Source organism: Jaculus jaculus, chromosome 1 (genome assembly GCF_020740685.1).
Source record: "Jaculus jaculus isolate mJacJac1 chromosome 1, mJacJac1.mat.Y.cur, whole genome shotgun sequence".
NCBI lineage: Eukaryota > Metazoa > Chordata > Mammalia > Rodentia > Dipodidae > Jaculus > Jaculus jaculus.
This window is the reverse complement of record NC_059102.1, coordinates 153,357,535-153,375,594: the sequence shown is the minus strand read 5'-3', so window position 1 is coordinate 153,375,594 and position 18,060 is coordinate 153,357,535. Positions and strand designations below refer to the sequence as shown.

At 50.0% G+C, this 18,060-nt stretch overlaps 1 protein-coding gene across 7 annotated transcripts; it reads left to right on the top strand.

Moving 5' to 3' along the window:
- The first annotated feature begins 1,856 nt into the window (after positions 1–1,856).
- On the top strand, positions 1,857–17,728 carry Rnh1 (ribonuclease/angiogenin inhibitor 1). 7 transcript variants are annotated; one of them, XM_045139333.1, is made up of 10 exons: positions 1,857–1,931; positions 9,974–10,078; positions 12,377–12,547; positions 12,863–13,033; positions 14,604–14,774; positions 14,857–15,027; positions 15,110–15,280; positions 15,527–15,697; positions 17,197–17,367; positions 17,495–17,728. In XM_045139333.1, exons 2-10 carry the CDS (start codon positions 9,993–9,995, stop codon positions 17,580–17,582), a joined length of 1,371 nt encoding a protein of 456 aa, XP_044995268.1. In that variant the 5' UTR covers positions 1,857–1,931; positions 9,974–9,992; the 3' UTR covers positions 17,583–17,728. The 7 variants fall into 7 exon arrangements, with proteins under 7 accessions (XP_044995268.1, XP_044995293.1, XP_044995308.1 ...); XM_045139358.1 differs by having other exon boundaries at positions 1,906–1,931; positions 9,978–10,078; XM_045139373.1 differs by lacking the exon at positions 1,857–1,931 and adding an exon at positions 7,075–7,093.
- The last annotated feature ends 332 nt before the right edge of the window (positions 17,729–18,060 follow it).

Here is an 18,060-nt window from a genome sequence, read left to right as displayed (position 1 = left end):
AGCACTTGGAAGGCAGAGGTAGGAGGATCACCGTTGAGTTCAAGACCACCCTGAGACTACATAGTGAATTCCAGGTCAGCCTGGGCTAGAGTGAGATCCTACCTCGAAAAAACAAGCATAAGAAACAAACAAAAAATAAAAAATAAAATGACCAAGAGGCTGGGTCATGGCTAGAGAGAGAGGCATTGTCTCATCCAGGCTTGGGAGGCTGAAGCAGGATTGCCATGAGTTTGAGGCTAACTTGGGCTTCCCAGTGCATTCCAGGGCAGTAAGAGCTACTCAAACCCTGTATTGTAACAACAAACCAACCTTAAAACACTTTAGTAGTGTTCCTGAAATGTATTTCTCCCATGGACCCGTGGGCATCCAGTAATGAGGGCATAAGCTCCACCCCCATCTTGTATTCTGGCATCCCAGGAGCACCAGTACCTTGCTGACCTCTGCCCAGGCTGGATCTTAGTATGCACAGTGATGTTGGTCCCCTGCACAACACAGGATGGGTCTCTTCCAAGTTTCCCTCAGTCTTAGAAGGTCCTTCTTCCATCAAGAACTGGCCCTGATGGGATACTTTCCAGTGAGTTGTTGGCCAAGGAGATCCCTGATACCCCTAAAACATTACAGGCCATTGCCAAAGCTCTTGGTTTCCCATTAGAAATAGATGGCAAGGACCTACTGCTGAAGGCTGTACATGCTTGTGCTGCAGGTCACTGAGAAATCCTGCTGGAGCTGAGCTGAAAACCTCCTCTATGTGGACCAGCAGACAGAAAGCTGGAAAAAGCTAGGTTCCATGCAGTTCATTGGGAGAAAGAGAAGCCATCAGTGGAGATAAACAACAGTGGCCACTGCAAGCCTTAAGTTGGGCCAACAAGGCCAAATGACCCAACAGGTGCAATAGTGGCATGTCTGTTATGATGGGGAAAACCAATCATTCTCTAATTGGCCTGGAGGCCCATTCCAAGGGGAAGGAATACATGCCTGATACTGGAAATACAGTAAAAACCTAAGGGGGGAAATCACAAGCCCTAGGAGTGTAACACCTGCTCTTGTCTGGCTAAATGCATATATTATGCTCACCAAACTGCCCTGTAAGCACTTCTCTTAGTGTTCATATCCATATATTGTTACTCTCACTTTTTTTTCCTTGAGGTAGGGTCTCACTCTAGCGGCGGCTGACCTGGAGTTCACTATGTAGTCTCAGGGTGGCCTTGAACTCACAGTGATCCTCCTACCTCTGCCTCCAGAATGTTGGGATTAATGAACCACCATGCCTGGCTACTCTCACTGTTGGTTAGAGAAGCTTCTCTTTTCAGATGGCGCTGACCACTGAGATGGCTCAAAAGGCACCATAGCACTGAGAAGTGACAGAGGAGTATTTATCACTGAAGCATTTCTATCACACCTTCTAAGGCTCAGTGACCATTGCTGAAAAGGGGAACAAAAGAATGTAAGATCCAAAGGAAGGTAAGGACTGCTTACAATGCAATCTTCCAGACACAAATTTGCCTGGATACCCATGGTCTCACAGTGCTTGGTACTACCTATACAAGACCCTCATAATAAGAGGAAAAGATGATGACATCAACATAAAAAGCAAGACTGACTTAGAGGCAGAGGAGGATATGATGAGGAATGGATTTGTGAAGGGGGTGGTGGGGAAGGGTTTATTGACTATAATTATGGAAGTTGTCAATAAAAAACGTTGAAAAAACAAATCAGCTCACCCTGGCAACATTGCTAAAACCCTGGCAGGTCGCCAGCCAACCCCCCACAACCCCCAACAGCAAACTCTACGAGTGACGCAACCTGGTCCAGAGCAGCAAAGCCCCGCCCTCCGTCTTTGCCCTGCCCCCAGGAGGCCACGCCCACGCGGCCCGCCCCCCACCCACTGCAGTCTGAAGCCTTCACGCTCCTCGTCTCCAGGCCGTCTTAAGGTCAGTCCCCACGCGACGTGCTATCCGGTGGTCAGTCGGAAGCCCATCTGGCCCGGCGACCCTCGCCTCTCTCGGCCAGTGAATGGAAGCTGGGCGAGATGCGCGCTCCGGGGGAGGGCGAGGTCCGAGGGAGGGGCGGGACGAAGCGGTGCGGCGCGGGGCGTGCGGCGGCGCACTTAGATGACGTCACCGCGCCGAGGACGCCTCGCAAGGGCTGCTGGGACTACTTCGTGCCCCGCGTGCCGCGTGCGGCGTACGTCCTACTGGCCTGTAGCAAATGGTGTAAGCAAGGGCTGGTCCAGGCAGAATTGATCTTCAAACTAAGCCACCCCCGAACATAATTCTTTCGTGAACCAAACCCTGAAAAACAGCGGAGCCCCGGCACAGGCCGGTCGTCCTGTTGCTCCGACAACTGCGGGCGCGGGGTGCGGCCACCTCGCTTTGTAGGAACCTGGGGGACAGCTCCCGTGGGGTGTCGCGAGAGCCGGTGGGAATGTGTTAGAGGCTCCAGGCGCTTTGCTGTCGGATGTGCTACGAGCCCGGAAGTCCTCGCTGGTGTGGGCCAGTTAGGGGCTTTATTCAGCAGTTCTGGAGGTCGTTTGGCAGTGTCTAGGAAGGGCAAGGTCCCCCTTGGAGCAGTGAACATTGATAAACGATCTAAACAGCCACCATAGAATAGAGGTAGGCGAAGTCAAATAAAACATGACTGCCAGCCGGGCGTGGTGGCTCACATCTTTAATCCCAGCACTTGGGAGGCAGAAGTAGGAGGATCACCGTGAGTTCAAGGCCACCCTGAGACTACATAGTGAATTCCAGGTCAGCCTGGACTAGAGTGAAACGCTACCTTGAAAAGCAAAAAAAAAAAAAAAAGACATGACTCCACGCTACGAAAAGTTTGTGTACAGGTTCTTTCAGATTTTTTTTTCGACTTTAGATCTCTAGCACACTCACTCTGTAGCCCCAGGCAGGCCTCAAACTCGTAACTATCCTCTTATTCTTATCTCTGCTTCTCAAGAGCTAGGGTTAAAGGTATGCACATGCCCAGCTCCCAACAGTTTTTATTTTTTTAGTTTTGGTTTTTCGAGGAAGGTTCTCATTCTAGCTGAGGCTGACCTGGAATTCACTATGTAGTCTCAAGGTGGCCTCGAACTCCCGGAGATCCTCCTACCTCTGCCTCCCCAGTGTTGGGATTAAAGGTGTGCGCTACCACGCCCAGCGTTTTATTTTTATTTTAGAGGGAGGGAGAGAATTGGTGCACCAGGGCCTCAGCCACTGCCATCAAACACCAGATGCTTGGCCACCTAGTGGGCATGTGTGACCTTGCCTTTGTCTCACCTTTGTGCTTCTGGCTTAGATGGGATCTGGAGAATCAAACATGGGTCCTTAAGTTTTGCAGGCAAGCTACTTCACTGTTAAACCATCTCTCCAGCCCTCCCCCTTTTTTTGTTTTGTTTTTTTGAGGTAGGGTTTCACTCTAGCCCAGGCGGATCTGGAATTCACTATGTAGTCTCAGGGTGGCTTTGAACTCATGACAATCCTCTTACCTAAGCTTTCCTAGTGCTGAGTCTAAAGATGTGTGCCACCATGTCTGAACCCACAAATATTTTTATTTTTTTAATTTTTAATTTTTTAAATTTTTTTAAAAATTTATTTATTGGAGAGCGACAGACACAGAGAGAAAGACAGATAGAGGGAGGGAGAGAGAGTGGGCGGGCCAGGGCTTCCAGCCTCTGCAAACGAACTCCAGACACGTGCGCCCCCTTGTGCATCTGGCTAACGTGGGACCTGGGGAACCGAGCCTCGAACCGGGGTCCTTAGGCTTCACAGGCAAGCGCTTAACCGCTAAGCCATCTCTCCAGCCCTGTAGTCTGACCTTTTGTTTTTCTTTTTTTTTCTAAAGACTTTTGGTTTTTTGAAGTAGGGTCTTTCTATAGCCCAGGCTGACCTGGAATTCGCTATGTAGCCTTAGGGTGGCCTGGAACTCATGATGATCCACCTACCTCTGTCTCCTGAGTGCTGGGGTCAAAAGCATGTGCCACCATGTCCCTATCAAAATTCCAAAAGCATTCTTCATGGAAATAGAAAAAACAAAAATTCATTTGGAATCACAAAAAACCTCGAATAGCTAAAATAATACTGTGCAACAAAAATAAGGCTGGTGGTATCACCATACCTGATTTTAACCTATACTACAGAGCCATAGTAACAAAAACAGCATGGTACTGGCACAAAAACAGACATGTAGATCAGTGGAACAGAATAGAGGACCCAGAAGTAAGTCCAGGTAGCTATAGCCACCGGATAGTCTATAAAAATGCCAAAAATATTCATTGGAGAAAAGACAGCCTCTTCAGCAAATCGTGTTGGGAAAACTGGATATTTATCTGTAGAAGGATGAAAATAGATTCTTCTCTCTCTCCATGCACAAGAATTAAGTCCAAATGGATTAAGGACCTTAACATCAGACCTGAAACTCTGAAACTGCTAGAGGAAAAAGTAGGGGAAACCCTTCAACATATTGGTCTTGGCAAAGACTCTGAATACAACCCCAATTGCTCAGGCAATAAAACCACAGATTAATCACTGGGACCTCATGAAATTACGAAGATTTTGCACTGCAAAGGACACAGGGAATAAAGCAAAGAGGCAACCAACAAAATGGGAAAAAATCTTCGCCAGCTATATATCTGATAGAGGATTAATATCTAGGATATACAAAGAACTCAAAAAGTTAAATAATAAGGAATCAAACAAGCTAATCAAAAAATGGGCTATGGAGCTAAATTGAGCAATCTCAAAGGAAGAAATACGAATGGCATATAAGCATCTAAAAAAATGCTCTACGTCACTAGTCATCAGGGAAATGCAGATTAAAACTACACTGAGATTCCATCTCACTCCTGTCAGATTGGCCACCATCATGAAAACAAATGATCATAAATGTTGGCGGGGATGTGGAAAAAAAGGAACCCTTCTGCACTGCTGGTGGGAATGCAATCTGGTCCAGCCATTTGTGGAAAACAGTGTGGAGGTTCCTAAAGCAGCTAGAGATTGATCTACCATATGACCCAGCTATAGCACTCCTAGGCATATATCCAAAGGACTCATCTCATTTCCTTAGAAGTACATGCTCAACCATGTTTATTGCTGCTCAATTTATAATAGCTGGGAAATGGAACCAGCCTAGATGTCCCTCAACTGATGAGTGGATAATGAAGATGTGGCACATTTATACAGTGGAGTTCTACTTAGCGGTAAAGAAAAATGAAGTTATGAAATTTGCAGAAAAATGGATGTATCTGGAAAGGATTATACTAAGTGAGGTAACCCAGGCCAAGAAAACCAAGAGTCACATGTTCTCTCTCATATGTGGATCCTAGCTACAGATGATTGGGCTTCTGCGTGAGAAGGAAAATACTTAGTAGCAGAGCCCAGTAAGTTAAAAAGGAGATATAAAGGGAAGAGAAAGGAAGGGAAGAGGGTACTTAATAGGTTAGTATTGTATATATGTAAGTAGAATGATTGAGATGGGGAGGTAATATGATGAAGAATGGAATTTCAAAGGGGAAAGTGCAGGGGGGGGGTGGAAGGAGGGTATTCCCATGGGATATTTTTTATAATCATGGAAAATGTTATTAAAAATTGTGAAAAAAATAATAATGAACAAGAAAGAAAGAAAAGCAAACTTGTAAAAAGTATCAATTCAGGGGGCTCTGGAGAGATGGCTTAGCGTTTGAGGTGTTTGCCCGCAAAGCCAAAGGATCCCAGTTCAATTCTCCAGGACCCATGTAATGCACAAGGGGGTGCATGCATCTGGAATTTGTTTGCAGTGGCTGTAGGCCCTGGCATGCACATTCTCTCTCTCTCTCTGCCTCTTTATTTCTCTCAAATGAGTAAATAAATAAATAAAAATAAAAAAATTTAAAAAAGTATTAATTCGGGGCTGGAGAAATGGCTTAGCAGTTAAGGTGCTTGCCTGCAAAGCCAAAGGACCCAGGTTTGATTCCACAGGACACACAGAAGCCAGATGCACAAGGGGTGCATGCATCTGGAGTTCATTTGCAGCAGCTGGAGGCATATACATTAAGATACATTCATTATCTGTCTTATGTTAGTATACATTGAGGATTTAGTAAGAATTTACAAGCATTTTGATCTGAAAACAAGATTATTTTGATTTAATCTTAGCAAACAGAAGACAATGTGACTTCTACAGGAAAAGTGTTGAGAAACTTTTGGACTTCATCCACCCCGTGGGGCCAGTAGTTCACCTGAGAATACTGAGAACATGCTCACTTGTGAACCCTTTCCCCCTTTGTCTAGCTCTGCAGAATAAAAGGGAATAGTTGCCAGATGGCCACTGGATTCCTGCTACAGAATTATCTGGTGCTCAACAACCACATCTTGCTGTTTTTTTTTTTTTTGTTTTTTTTTTTGAGGCTGACCTGGAACTCATTCTGTAGCTCAGGCTGGTCTCAAACTCATAATGATCCTCTTTTTTTAAAATTAATTAATTTTTTTATTTTTATTTTTTTAATTTTTATTTACTTATTTATTTGACAGCGACAGAGAGAGACAGAGACAGAGAGAGAGAGAGAGAGAGAGAGAGAGAGAGAGAGAGAGAATGGGCGCACCAGGGCCTCCAGCCATTGCAAACGAAGTCCAGATGTATGCACCCCCTTGCGCATCTGGCTAACGTGGGTCCTGGGGAATTGAGCCTCGAACCGGCGTCTCCTTAGGCTTCACAGGCAAGCACTTAACCGCTAAGCCATCTCTCCAGCCCTATTTTTATTTTTTATTGACAATTTCCATGATTGTAAACAATATCCCATGGTAATTCCTTCCCTCCCCCCACTTTCCCCTTTGAAAATCCACTCTTCACCATATTCTCCCCCCCCCAAGCCAGTCTTTCTTTTATTTTGATGTCATGTCTTTTCCTCCTGTTATGATGGTCTTGTGTAGGTAGTGTCAGGCACTGTGAGGTCATGGATATCCAGGCCATTTTGTGTCTGGAAGATCACATTGTAAGGAGTCCTACCCTTCCTTTGGCTCTTACATTCTTTCTGCCACCTCTAGTACAATGGACCCTGAGCCAAGGAATGTGTGATAGAGATACTTCAGTGCTGAGCACTCCTCTGTCACTTCGATTCTCCAGGACCCAGGTAAGCCAGATGCACAAGGGGGCGCACAGGTCGAGTTCATTTACAGTGTCTAGAGGCCCTGGCAAGCTCATTCTCTCTGTCTTTCAAATAAATAAATAAAATTAAAAGAAGAAACAAACAAAAAGCTGGCCAGGCATGGGGGTACACGCCTTTAATCTCAGCACTCAGGAGGCAGAGGTAGGACGATCGCTGTAAATTCAAGGCCATCCTGAGACTACATTGTGAATTCCAGGTTAGCCTGGGTTAGAGTGAGACCCTATCTCGAAAACCAAACCAAAACAACAAAAAAACCCTCCAAAAGTTTGCTTGGGTGTGTGTTGCACGTGTCTTAACTATAAGACGCTCTCCCTTTTGGGGTGCCTGAGGGCCGCATGCTTGCCAGACAGAGGCTTGTCCACCACTGCGCTGCACCCCTACTGCCAAAAAGGGCCTTTTGAACTTTGCGCGGAGACTGCGCACGCACGCCCGGTTGGCCGGAAGGATAGGCGGGTGTGCACTGTTTAGCAACTACCGGATTGCTTTCCGGAAACCGGTCTCGGTCGCAGGCAGGGTCTCCCTGTAGTCTGGGCTGACTTGGAACTCACGGTGATAGCTGAGACGGAAGGCGTGCGCCATTACGCCCGGCGCAGTTGATCGCTTCGGAAGCTGCAGCAGCTCTGGCGGATCGTTTTCCCTCTGGTTGGTCGGTCACCAGAGGGTGACTCACGTGGGAGAGGCCGACCTGGGGGAGGGGAGGGGCGGACTTAGGAGGGCGAAGCGAAGGCCCGCCCGGTAGTTGCGACCCGACTGCGCTCGAGGCTCCGCCCTGGGCAGAAGGGGCCGCGGCCGGGACTGCAGGCGGTGGCACCAGGTGAGCGGCGGGCGGGCGGGCGATGCTCCGGTGCGCGCGGCTGGCCCTGCGTGCCGTCCTCGGCTCCCCTCCCGGGCCTGTGAATACGTGGCGGAGCGTTCTGACCGGCAGGTTCGAGGGAGCCGTGGAGGGGCGTGGGCGGGATTGCCAGCGCCGGGAGCCTGGGCGGCAGCCAATCCCTTTACTGGGGTGGCCCGCGGAACCCCCGAACGTCTTTTCCCGGTACTGGAGAGAGGGCCTCCAAGGTCCCCAGCCGCCAGATTGGGGACTCTTAAGAGGCTCAAGTGGAGCTCAGTTTACACCCCTGGACCCAGCTGGCCACCGGGCTTGTGGGACCTCCTGCTGGCCACACCTGCGCATCCTGAGACCTTTACCCTCTCCAGGATCTGTGAGCCCGAAGCCTAGGAGCATACTTCCTGGTCTGAAGGCTTGTACAAGCAAGAGGATTGATGGAGTGGGGAAACTCCGCTGCCACCTGTTACTTCCCCTTGCATTTTCCTGAACCCAGATCATCACAGTCAGAGCTGGGTGAACCTAGCCCGGTCCTTATGACTTCCCAAGAGGAATACTTGGGTGGGGGGGGCTCCCATAGTCTGGGGTGCAGAAGAGAGCAGGAATGTGGGTGTGGGGTGTCTGTGTGGTTGCTGTTAGCCCTAGAGGTCCGCAAGCCGCCCCGCCCTGGTGGTGACTAGGTTTGGGTGACACATCCTGCCATCCAAGGAATGCTGGTCTTGCTCACCGGCTCCAGGGGCTGGGGCAGGCTTGACCCTGGTTCCACTATGTGGTGGGCTCTGTGACCAGACCTTTGATTGTTTCCTCTGTCACTGGCTAAGATGTGTAAAGCCATTCTTGCTGGTTTGGCATCAAGGGACCGTTTCCCAGCCCCAGGATGGGAGGGGAAGGTTCCCCTCAGTGAGGCCATGCTGTGCCAGGCACTGGCACAAACCGCAGTGAGGGTGTTCTCAGGAAGCCAGACCCAGGGCCTCACATAAGGCTGTGGTTCTGTTGCCATAACCTTCACAGAGGGCTGCTGGAGTCAGTCACCTCCATGAGAGAACCCTTCCAGAGCTTTCTGTTCCTCTTGAACAGAACTCAGCAGCTCCCTCTTCTTGTAGGACCACTTCTTCCAGGAAGCAGGCCAGGCTGCCCACATGCTGTCCCAGCTGGTCTGCTTGGCAGATGCTTGGGGAATGTGGAGACATGGGTGGCTGTTTCCCCAGGCCTTACGACGCTGGGAACAGCCAGTTAGCCCCTGCCTTGTTTATTCAGGCTCTGTGCCTTCCCCTGACAGGACTCAGGGCCTGTAACCTGTTCCTGTCCCAGCTGACTGGGTACAGGCCTCATTGTTCCCAGCCTGGCAGACAGCCTGGCCTCTTTGTGGGCTGGGCCTTAGCTGGCCTAGGGTTGGGTAGAATATATGCCCTGGCCTGGCGGAGTCCCCAGCGTCAGAAGAAAGCCATGGAAACGTGCCTGTAGTAACTGCCCATGAGTGCCCCATGCTCTGTAACCCTGAACCCTGCCCTCCCCTACCCAGAGCCCTGTGTCCTCCCACCATTCAGGATAGGGCAGTGAAGGTTGCTTGGGTCTTTGCACCTGGCTCCTCAGGGTCTCTGGCAGTGTGAGCTAGGGAGCTCCCACACTGGGGTTTCCAGGTTCTAGCGCCCTTTGACACTGCTCAGGCAAATGTAATTCAGGGGTTTTCCAGACCAGTCTTGATATCCCTATGCTCTCTCTAGCAGGAGGTGCCCACATAGCTGGGCATCTGGAGACTGGGAGGTGAGGCTAGCATGTGTATCCCGCAGTCCTGGCCACCCCCAGTTCCTGCTGTCTGTAGTGGCCTGTGCCATGGATGCCAGGCAGGCAGCCCCTCCCTACTACACTGGTCTGCTTCTAGAGACTGTTCGTGTGGAGGTATTTCTCGGAGAAAGACTGGACCCCTTCTGGAAATGCCTACCCTCTTGAGGTCCTGTTGGGACTCTTACATAGTTACAGACTGAAATAGCCTGACAAGCTGTCTTCTTTCTGCCCAGACAGCACCCTGCATCCACCATGAGTCTTGACATCCAGTGTGAGCAGCTGAGTGATGCCAGGTGGATGGAGCTCCTCCCCCAGATCCAGCAATACCAAGTGGTCAGGTAGAGGTACCCTTGGGGACTTTGTGGCTGTGGTTGGGTCAGGCTGGGAGGGCAAATACCTTGCTGTGAAGGTGGATATGGTTCTTGTGTCTTGGTAACTACCACAGGTTTGCTCTGTTCCTGAAGCTCATGATTTACGGACACAAAGGGATTTTGCCTAATCTTTTTTGTTTTTGAAGGTACGGTCTCTAGCCCAGGTTGACCTGCAATTCACTATGTGGTCTCCTACCTCTGACTCCTAAGTGCTGGGATTAAAGGTGTGCACCACCACACCTGGCAATTTTATATATATATATGGGGTTTTTTGTTTGTTTTATCGAGGTAGGGTCTCACACTAGCCCAGCTGACCTGGAATTCACTATGTAGTCTCAGGATGGCCTGAAACTCACAGTGATCCTCCTACCTCTGCCTTCCAAATGCTGGGATTAGAGGCATGCATCACCATGCCCTGCCTTTAAAATATATATATTTTAAAATTTTTTTCGTTTATTTTTTATTTATTTACTTGAGAGCAACAGACAGAGAAAGAGGCAGAGAGAGAGAGAGAGAGAGAAAGAGAATGGGTGCACCAGGGCCTCCAGCCACTGCAAACAAACTTCAGACGTGTGGCCCCCTTGTGCATCTGGCTAATGTAGGTCCTGGGGAATCAAGCCTTGAACCACAGTCCTTAGGCTTCATAGGCAGGCGCTTAACCACTAAGCCAATTCTCTAGCCCAAACTATTTTTATTTGAGACGGAAAAAAGCAGGCAGAGAAGGCGACCAAGTTCCCCTGTAACTGCCTGTAAATGAACTCCAGACACTTTGCGCATCTGGTTTTACATGGGCACTGGCGAATCAAACCTAGGCCATCAGGCTTTGCTAGCAAGCGTCTTCAATTGCTGAGCCATCTCTGGCCCTTGTTTGAGATAAGGTCTCACTCTGTAGCCCATGCTGACCTGGAACTTACTGAGATCCTCCTGCCTCAGCCTCTCAAATGTTGTGATTACAAGTATGAGACACTATGCCCAGGTAGCTCTTGGACATCTTTCCCCTTATTAACTGAGGTAGTTTTCATTTATAGCAGAGCCAGAGGTCACGTGGGCATCCTGCATCCCTCTGCAAAGCTTCCTGTAACCACATCTCAGATTCTCATGACACCCAGCATTTCCAGCCACAGGCATCAGGTCACCAGCTTGGCCTCTGTGTCTTTTTCCCATTCTGGTCACTCATGATCCCACATGGCTTCTAGTCACCATTTTGGTTAGCCCCCTCTGTGGGGTCCTGTTCCCATCCTGGTGATTTGACTTCTGAGTCTGGACACCTTGCACGTGTCCTCTGGGCTTATCTGGGGCCTTTTCACAGTGGCCATGCATTTCTAGAGAGTTTGGAAGTCCTGAGAGGATCTTGCCTGCCATACAGTGTGCCTGGGTGGCATCATGTGGCTTCCATGTCTGCTGGGCTTCCCCTGTGGCTCTGCCTCTTTCACAGCAGGCCAGAGTCTGGAATGCTGTCAGAACGTCGGTCAAACCTGTTTCCACTCAGTCCTTCCCTGCTTGTTCAGCCTTAGCCAGTGGCTCTACCTGTCATTGTAGGGGGTGTTTTACCTCATTTCCTGCACACTTATAAGTTGTCTCTGTTCTGTGACAATAGCAGGTTCCCCTCCCTGCCCATGTTAATTTATTCCATTAATTAATTGGGATGGACTTGAGGAAGTCTCTGCCACTGTGTCTCTTGACTGATAACAATGTCCCAGACAGAGCTCTATTTTTCCATTCCTACTCTTTTTCTTCCCTCCCTCCTTTCCTTTATTTATTTATTTTAGAGAGAAACAGTGAGAAATAGACATAAAATGTGAGTATGGGTGTGCCAGGCAGGGCCTTCTGCCACTGGAAACAAACTCCAGATATATGCACCACTTAGTGCATCTGGCTTTACATGGGTACTGGGGTATTGAACCTGGACCATCAAACTCTGCAAGCATGCACTTTTAGCCACTGAGCCATCTCTCTGACCCTCATTTATTTTTTTTGGGGGGGGGTACAGTAATGGGGCTTTGCACAAGCCAGTTTAGCATCGTACCACTGAGCCATATTCCTCCTAGTGATTGGGTTTTTTGTGACATGGTCTCCTTTACTGTATGGCCCAGGCTGGCTTGGGCCTTTGTGGTCCACCTGGTGCCATGCTTGTCTGTTTCATGTTTAAACAGTTTGGCTATGGTGTATGTCTTGGTCCAGTGGTTGGTCACAAACTACTGTGAAAGATGATTGTTAACCTGAGGTCAGTCCCAACCCCATGGTGACTTGAGGGTCCTGTTGCAGGCTGGATGACTGTGGCCTCACCGAGGGGCGGTGCAAGGACATCAGCTCGGCAGTCCAGGCCAACCCTGCCCTGACAGAGCTCAGCCTGCGCACCAATGAGCTGGGTGATGGTGGTGTGCACCTGGTGCTCCAGGGCCTGCAGAACTCTACCTGCAAGATCCAGAAACTGAGGTAAGCCTTGGGGCCTGGCACAGTGTACTCAGGGCAGAACCTGCCCTGGGCAGTCGAGTGGTGGTATGGAGAGCCACAGAGGTGGGGTGGATGTGGCAGGCATCATCAGCTCCAGCAGAGACACACAGACGAGGTGTTTAGTGCAGGAACGGGGCTCCCAAGCTACATTGGTGCCCTCCTCCAGTCCCCTTTAGCCTGGAAACATGGAAGCCCAGCAGAGGAGCAGGTACCCTGGCCCCTGCAAGGTGTGGCTGGGCTCTGGGAGGCGACATTGGGCTTAATGTTGGTGGGATCTCATTAAGGCATGTGCTCCAGCCTCCAGAACTGTTGCCTGACGGAGGCTGGCTGTGGTGTCCTGCCTGGTGTGCTGCGCTCCTTGCCCACCCTGCGTGAATTGCATCTCAACGACAACCCCCTGGGGGATGCAGGCCTGCAGCTGCTCTGTGAAGGACTCCTGGATCCCCAGTGCCACCTGGAGAAACTTCAGTGAGTGTGTACTGTGCCTGGGGACCCTCAGCTCCTACCTGTCCCTGTCCTAGAGCCCAGGCATATCCTAAGCTCTGGCATACACGTCCTTGGCAAGCCTACCATTCACAGTGGCCAAGGGCCCTAGGGGAGACTCCTGGGTGCTTTCTTTTCCCAGAGGCCAGCAGCTAACCTGTTCTAACTGGAAATAGATGTTGGTGGAGTATGGCTTGACTCAGTACCCCAGTGTGGGGTCACTCTCCAGTGACTTGCAGATGGCCCCAGTTTTGGGATGGTTTCTTTCTTTTCTTTTTCCCCAATCATTTTATTTTTTTGTTTTTATTTGATAATTCATTTATTCAGCCAACATGTATCAATTTCTTTTGGAGAGGGTGCCAGGAATCAAACATAGGACCTTGCACTAGTAAGCAGATGCTCTGCTAATGACCTACACCCCCAGCCCCTGATTGCATATTTATTTGTTTTTTGGTTGGTTGGTTGGTTTGGTGTTTTTTTTTTTTCTCAATTTTTAAAAATATTTTCCATGATTATAAAAAATATCTCATGGTAATACCCTTACCCCCCCCCCCACTTTCCCCTTTGAAATTCCATTCTCTATCATATCCTCTCCCCATCTCAGTCATTTTATTTTGATGTAATGATCTCTTCCTCCTCTTATGATGGTCTTGTGTAGGTAGTGTCAGGCACTATGAGGGCATGGATATCCAGGCCACTTTATGTCTGGAGGGAGCACGTTTAAGGAGTCCTACCCTTCCTTTGACTTTTTGGACTCAGTACCCCAGTGTGGGGTCACTCTCCAGTGACGTGCAGATGGCCCCAGTGTTGGGATGGTTTCTTTCTTTTCTTTTTCCCCAATCATTTTTTTAAATTTTTCTAAACATTTTTTTTTCCCCTCTTATTGAGGTAGGGTCTCACTCTAGCTCAGGCTGACCTGGAATTCATTACGTAGTCTCAAGGTGCCCTTAAACTCACAGCAATCCTCCTACCTTTGCCTCCTGAGTGCTGGGATTAAAGGTTTGCACCACCACGCCTGTCTCTAAACATTTAATTTGTTTGAGAGACGAGGGCTGGAGAAGAAGAGGCAGATAGAATAGGCATGCCCACTGCAAATAAACTCCAGGTGCATGCGTGACATTGTGCATCTGACTTACATGGGTCCTGGCAAATGGAACCTGGGTCTTTTGGCTTTGTAAGCAAGTGCCTTAACTGCTAAGCCATCTCTCCAGCCTGGTAGGTGTTTTTTGTTTCTCCAAGGTAGGGTCTCCCTCTAGCCCAGGCTGACCTGGAATTAACTATGTAGTCTCAGGGTGGCCTCAAACTCACAGCAATCCTCCTACCTCTGCCTCCCAAATGCCAAGATTAAAAGCATGCACCACCATGCCCAGCCTCTGGTAGTTTCTTTTTGTTGAGTCTGACAGAGCTTTTGTTCCGTGAGGGGTTCCTGACCAGCCTGGAGGTTCTTGGTACTCACTGTCCCTGGGGGCTTTGGAGGGCTAGGCTGAGGAAGTGATGGGAAATGAGACACATGATGGTCCTGACATGGGATAAGAACCCTGTCTCCCTGCCCCAGGCTGGAGTACTGTAACCTCACAGTCACCAGTTGTGAGCCCCTGGCCTCTGTGCTGAAGGCCAAACCTGACTTTAAGGAGCTGGTGTTGAGCAACAATGACTTCCACGAGGCTGGCGTCCAAGCATTGTGCCGGGGCCTGAAAAACTCTGCCTGCCAGCTGGAGACACTTAAGTATGCTGTGGATCACAGGGGCTAAGGGGGTGTGGGGGGGCAGGCCCCAGGTGCTCCCCTCAGACATGTCACTTGTCCCCAGGCTAGAAAACTGTGGTATCACATCAGCCAACTGCAGGGATCTGTGTGACGTCATTGCTTCCAAGGCCTCACTTCAAGAGCTGGACCTGGGCAGCAACAAGCTGGGCAATGCAGGCATCGCCGCACTGTGCCCTGGGCTGCTGGGCCCCAGCTGCAAGCTCAAGACCCTGTGGTGAGTTGCGACTCAGCCTCCCTCCAAGGGGATGGAAGGCTGGTGGTAAGTGACGTCTTCAGAGAATGTGGATATTCCATAGGCTTTGGGAGTGCAACATCACTGCTGAAGGCTGCAGGGACCTGTGCCGTGTCCTCAGGTCCAAGTCGAACCTGAAGGAGCTGAGCCTGGCCAACAATGAGCTGGGGGATGAGGGTGCCCGGTTGCTGTGTGAGAGCCTGCTAGAGCCTGGCTGCCAGCTGGAGTTACTGTGGTAAGAGGTGTAAGGAAGGCTGAGACCTTTCCTAGGACAGAATGGGGACTGGGCAGGGTGAGGAGGTGTGGGAGGTGCTGGTGGACCTCTAGGGACAGTGCTAGCTGAGGGGTAGGTGCACAGAAGGCGGGGACTGGAAAGGAGGGGAGACTGAACCACCCTGGGGACTGAGGTCCATGGTGGACCTCCAAGGGAAGGCCAGTTACAGCTGGGTTCCCGTGACCTTCAGCCTTACTGTTCACACAGGGTGAAGACTTGCAGCCTCACACCTGCCTGCTGCTCCCACTTCCGCTCCATGCTGGCCCAGAACCGGTCTCTGCTGGAACTACAGATGAGTAGCAACCCACTGGGTGACTCGGGTGTGCAGGAGCTTTGCGAAGCTCTGAGCCAGCCGGGCACGGTGCTACGTGTGCTGTGGTGAGTGTGCGGAACCTGGCAGAGGTGTCCTCCTAGCCCCCTGCCCATTTTGTGGAACATATTCCATTAGCTTCCAAGAGCGGGTTTTGCAGAAGCCCTTGTGTTTCTTGTTCTGCCCTCTGGTCATTGAGCTAGGTATGACACTCCAGGTCACTTACTTCTGCCATTTCTGGCTTCAGGGGAAGTCTCTGCTGTCCCCAGCTAGCTGCAGGTCTGCCTCATTCCTTTGACAGCTTTTAAAAGTTTTTAATTTATTTATTTATTCATGTATTTATTTGAGAGAGAGAGAAAGAGGTAGATAGAATGGGCATGCCAGGGCCTCCAGCCACTGCAAATGAACTCCAGATGCATGCGCCACCATGTGCATCTGGCTTATGTGGGTCTTGGGGAATCGAACCTGAGTCCTTTGGCTTTGCAGACAAGTACCTTCACTGCTAAGCCATCCCTCCAGCCCTAGAGCTTTTTTTTTTTTTAAATTTTTTTAATTAATATACAAACTAGTGGGTTTTGTTGTCTTCATACATGTACATAATGTATTTTGAACATATTCACCCTTGTTACCCTCTCTTGTCCCCCCTCCATTCCTGTTGATCCCCTTCTTTCATGTCTTTTCTTTGTTGATTCAGTGAGCTTCTTTAGGGTGCTTGCATGAGCAAGGGTACCTCACCAGTGGCTGTACCACTGATGGCGCGGGGTCTCCATTGTGTTCTGGGCTCCATGAACTTCACCTTGATGCAGGAAATGTGCGTCTGTCTCCTTCCCCTTTTCTCTCTGGAATGCCCAGGAGTCAGCACTTGGGTGGCAAGGACTGACCCTTCAATTTCCTGTTCTTTCTTAAACTTTTGTTCTTATTAACAGCTAGACTGGAGAGCTTTGTTTCTGCTCTTAAGTATTTTGCCCCGTTTTCCATTTGTCTCCATCATGTCTCCCGCCTTCACCGGCATGCCTGGGCTGCTGGTCATCCTGGGTTGGGCACCAGTCTCCCTGGACAATAGCCTCCTATCTCAGGAACAGCATCTTAGTGGCAAGGATAGGGCATTCTAAGAGTCTGGTAGGAAAGGAGCTTGAATTCTGTCCTGGGAGATCTGAGCCTGCCACAGCTGCTCACCAGGAGGATCCTGGCAGCTTTCAAGCTACACCAGCTCCCTGGTGTGTCATCTGACCTGCCATGACTGTGTCTTATCCTCCCAAGACCCCTTGTTTCTCTTAGGTTCCTGCTTTTGGATGCGGGTACAAGGGGTAGGTGTGCCCTCTGGAGCTGTTCTCTACCAGAAGAGGCTTGCTGGTGCCATGTCTTTGCCAGTAGATGTTGGGGTTCCGGGTCTATTGTGTCTAGCCGAGGAAAACTCAACTTCACGTTGGGGCTATGGGGGACTGAGACACTCTGCTTAAGATCTGATGTGTGGAGCAGCCACCACCTGTGATCCTGACTTGCTGAGTGCAGGTGTGTCTTAGGGTCTGTGGGCATCACCAGCTCTTACCCTGCTCTCTTCACCCAGTCTGGGGGACTGTGACGTGACTGATGCTGGCTGCAGCAGCCTTGCCAGGGTCCTGCTGGCCAACCATACCCTGCAGGAGCTAGACCTCAGCAACAACTGCATGGGGGACTTGGGCATCTTGCAGCTGATGGAGAACCTTAGGAAACCCAGCTGTGTCCTTCAGCAGCTAGTGTAAGTGGATAAGGCTGGTGCGGGTGGTGGGGCCGGGGCTGCCTGGGTTCAGGTGGACCTGGGAAAAAGGCCAGTGTGGGCTGATGAATGTGGATACCCTGGTCCATTCCTTCCTGCCTATCTGCAGCCTGTATGACATATACTGGTCAGAGGAGGTGGAAGACCAACTTCGGACCCTGGAGGAGGAAAAGCCATCCCTGAAGATCATCTTCTGAGATGTCTCCGTGGACACCCAGCCTTAATCCACACCAGCTTCCAGGGGTTCTGGGTATCTGGTGTCAACTGCAGATAAACCTAGGAATCAGCTTATTTCAGTAAGAGAACTAGACACTTTATAACTATTAAAGCACTTTGTTGGCAAGAGGGGTGCTTGTCCTTCCTTGTTGGTCCCTGTTGCTCTGCTATGGACCCATGTCATTTTGAACTTGCTGTTATTTATGGAGGATGCTGACCCTGCTGACGGGTTAACCCATCCTCTGCATAGGGTCCTTGCCCAGGACAGCTTTTACTTTAAAATAAAACAAAAAAAAACCAGCCTGGACCTTGAGCTGGAGAAATGGCTTAGCAGTTAAAGGCATTTATTTCCTTGCAAAGCCTACCAGTACAGGTTTGATTCCCCAGTGCCCACGTGAAGCCAGATACACAAAGTAGCACATGCACCTGGAATGAGTTTACAGTGGCAAGAGGCCCTGG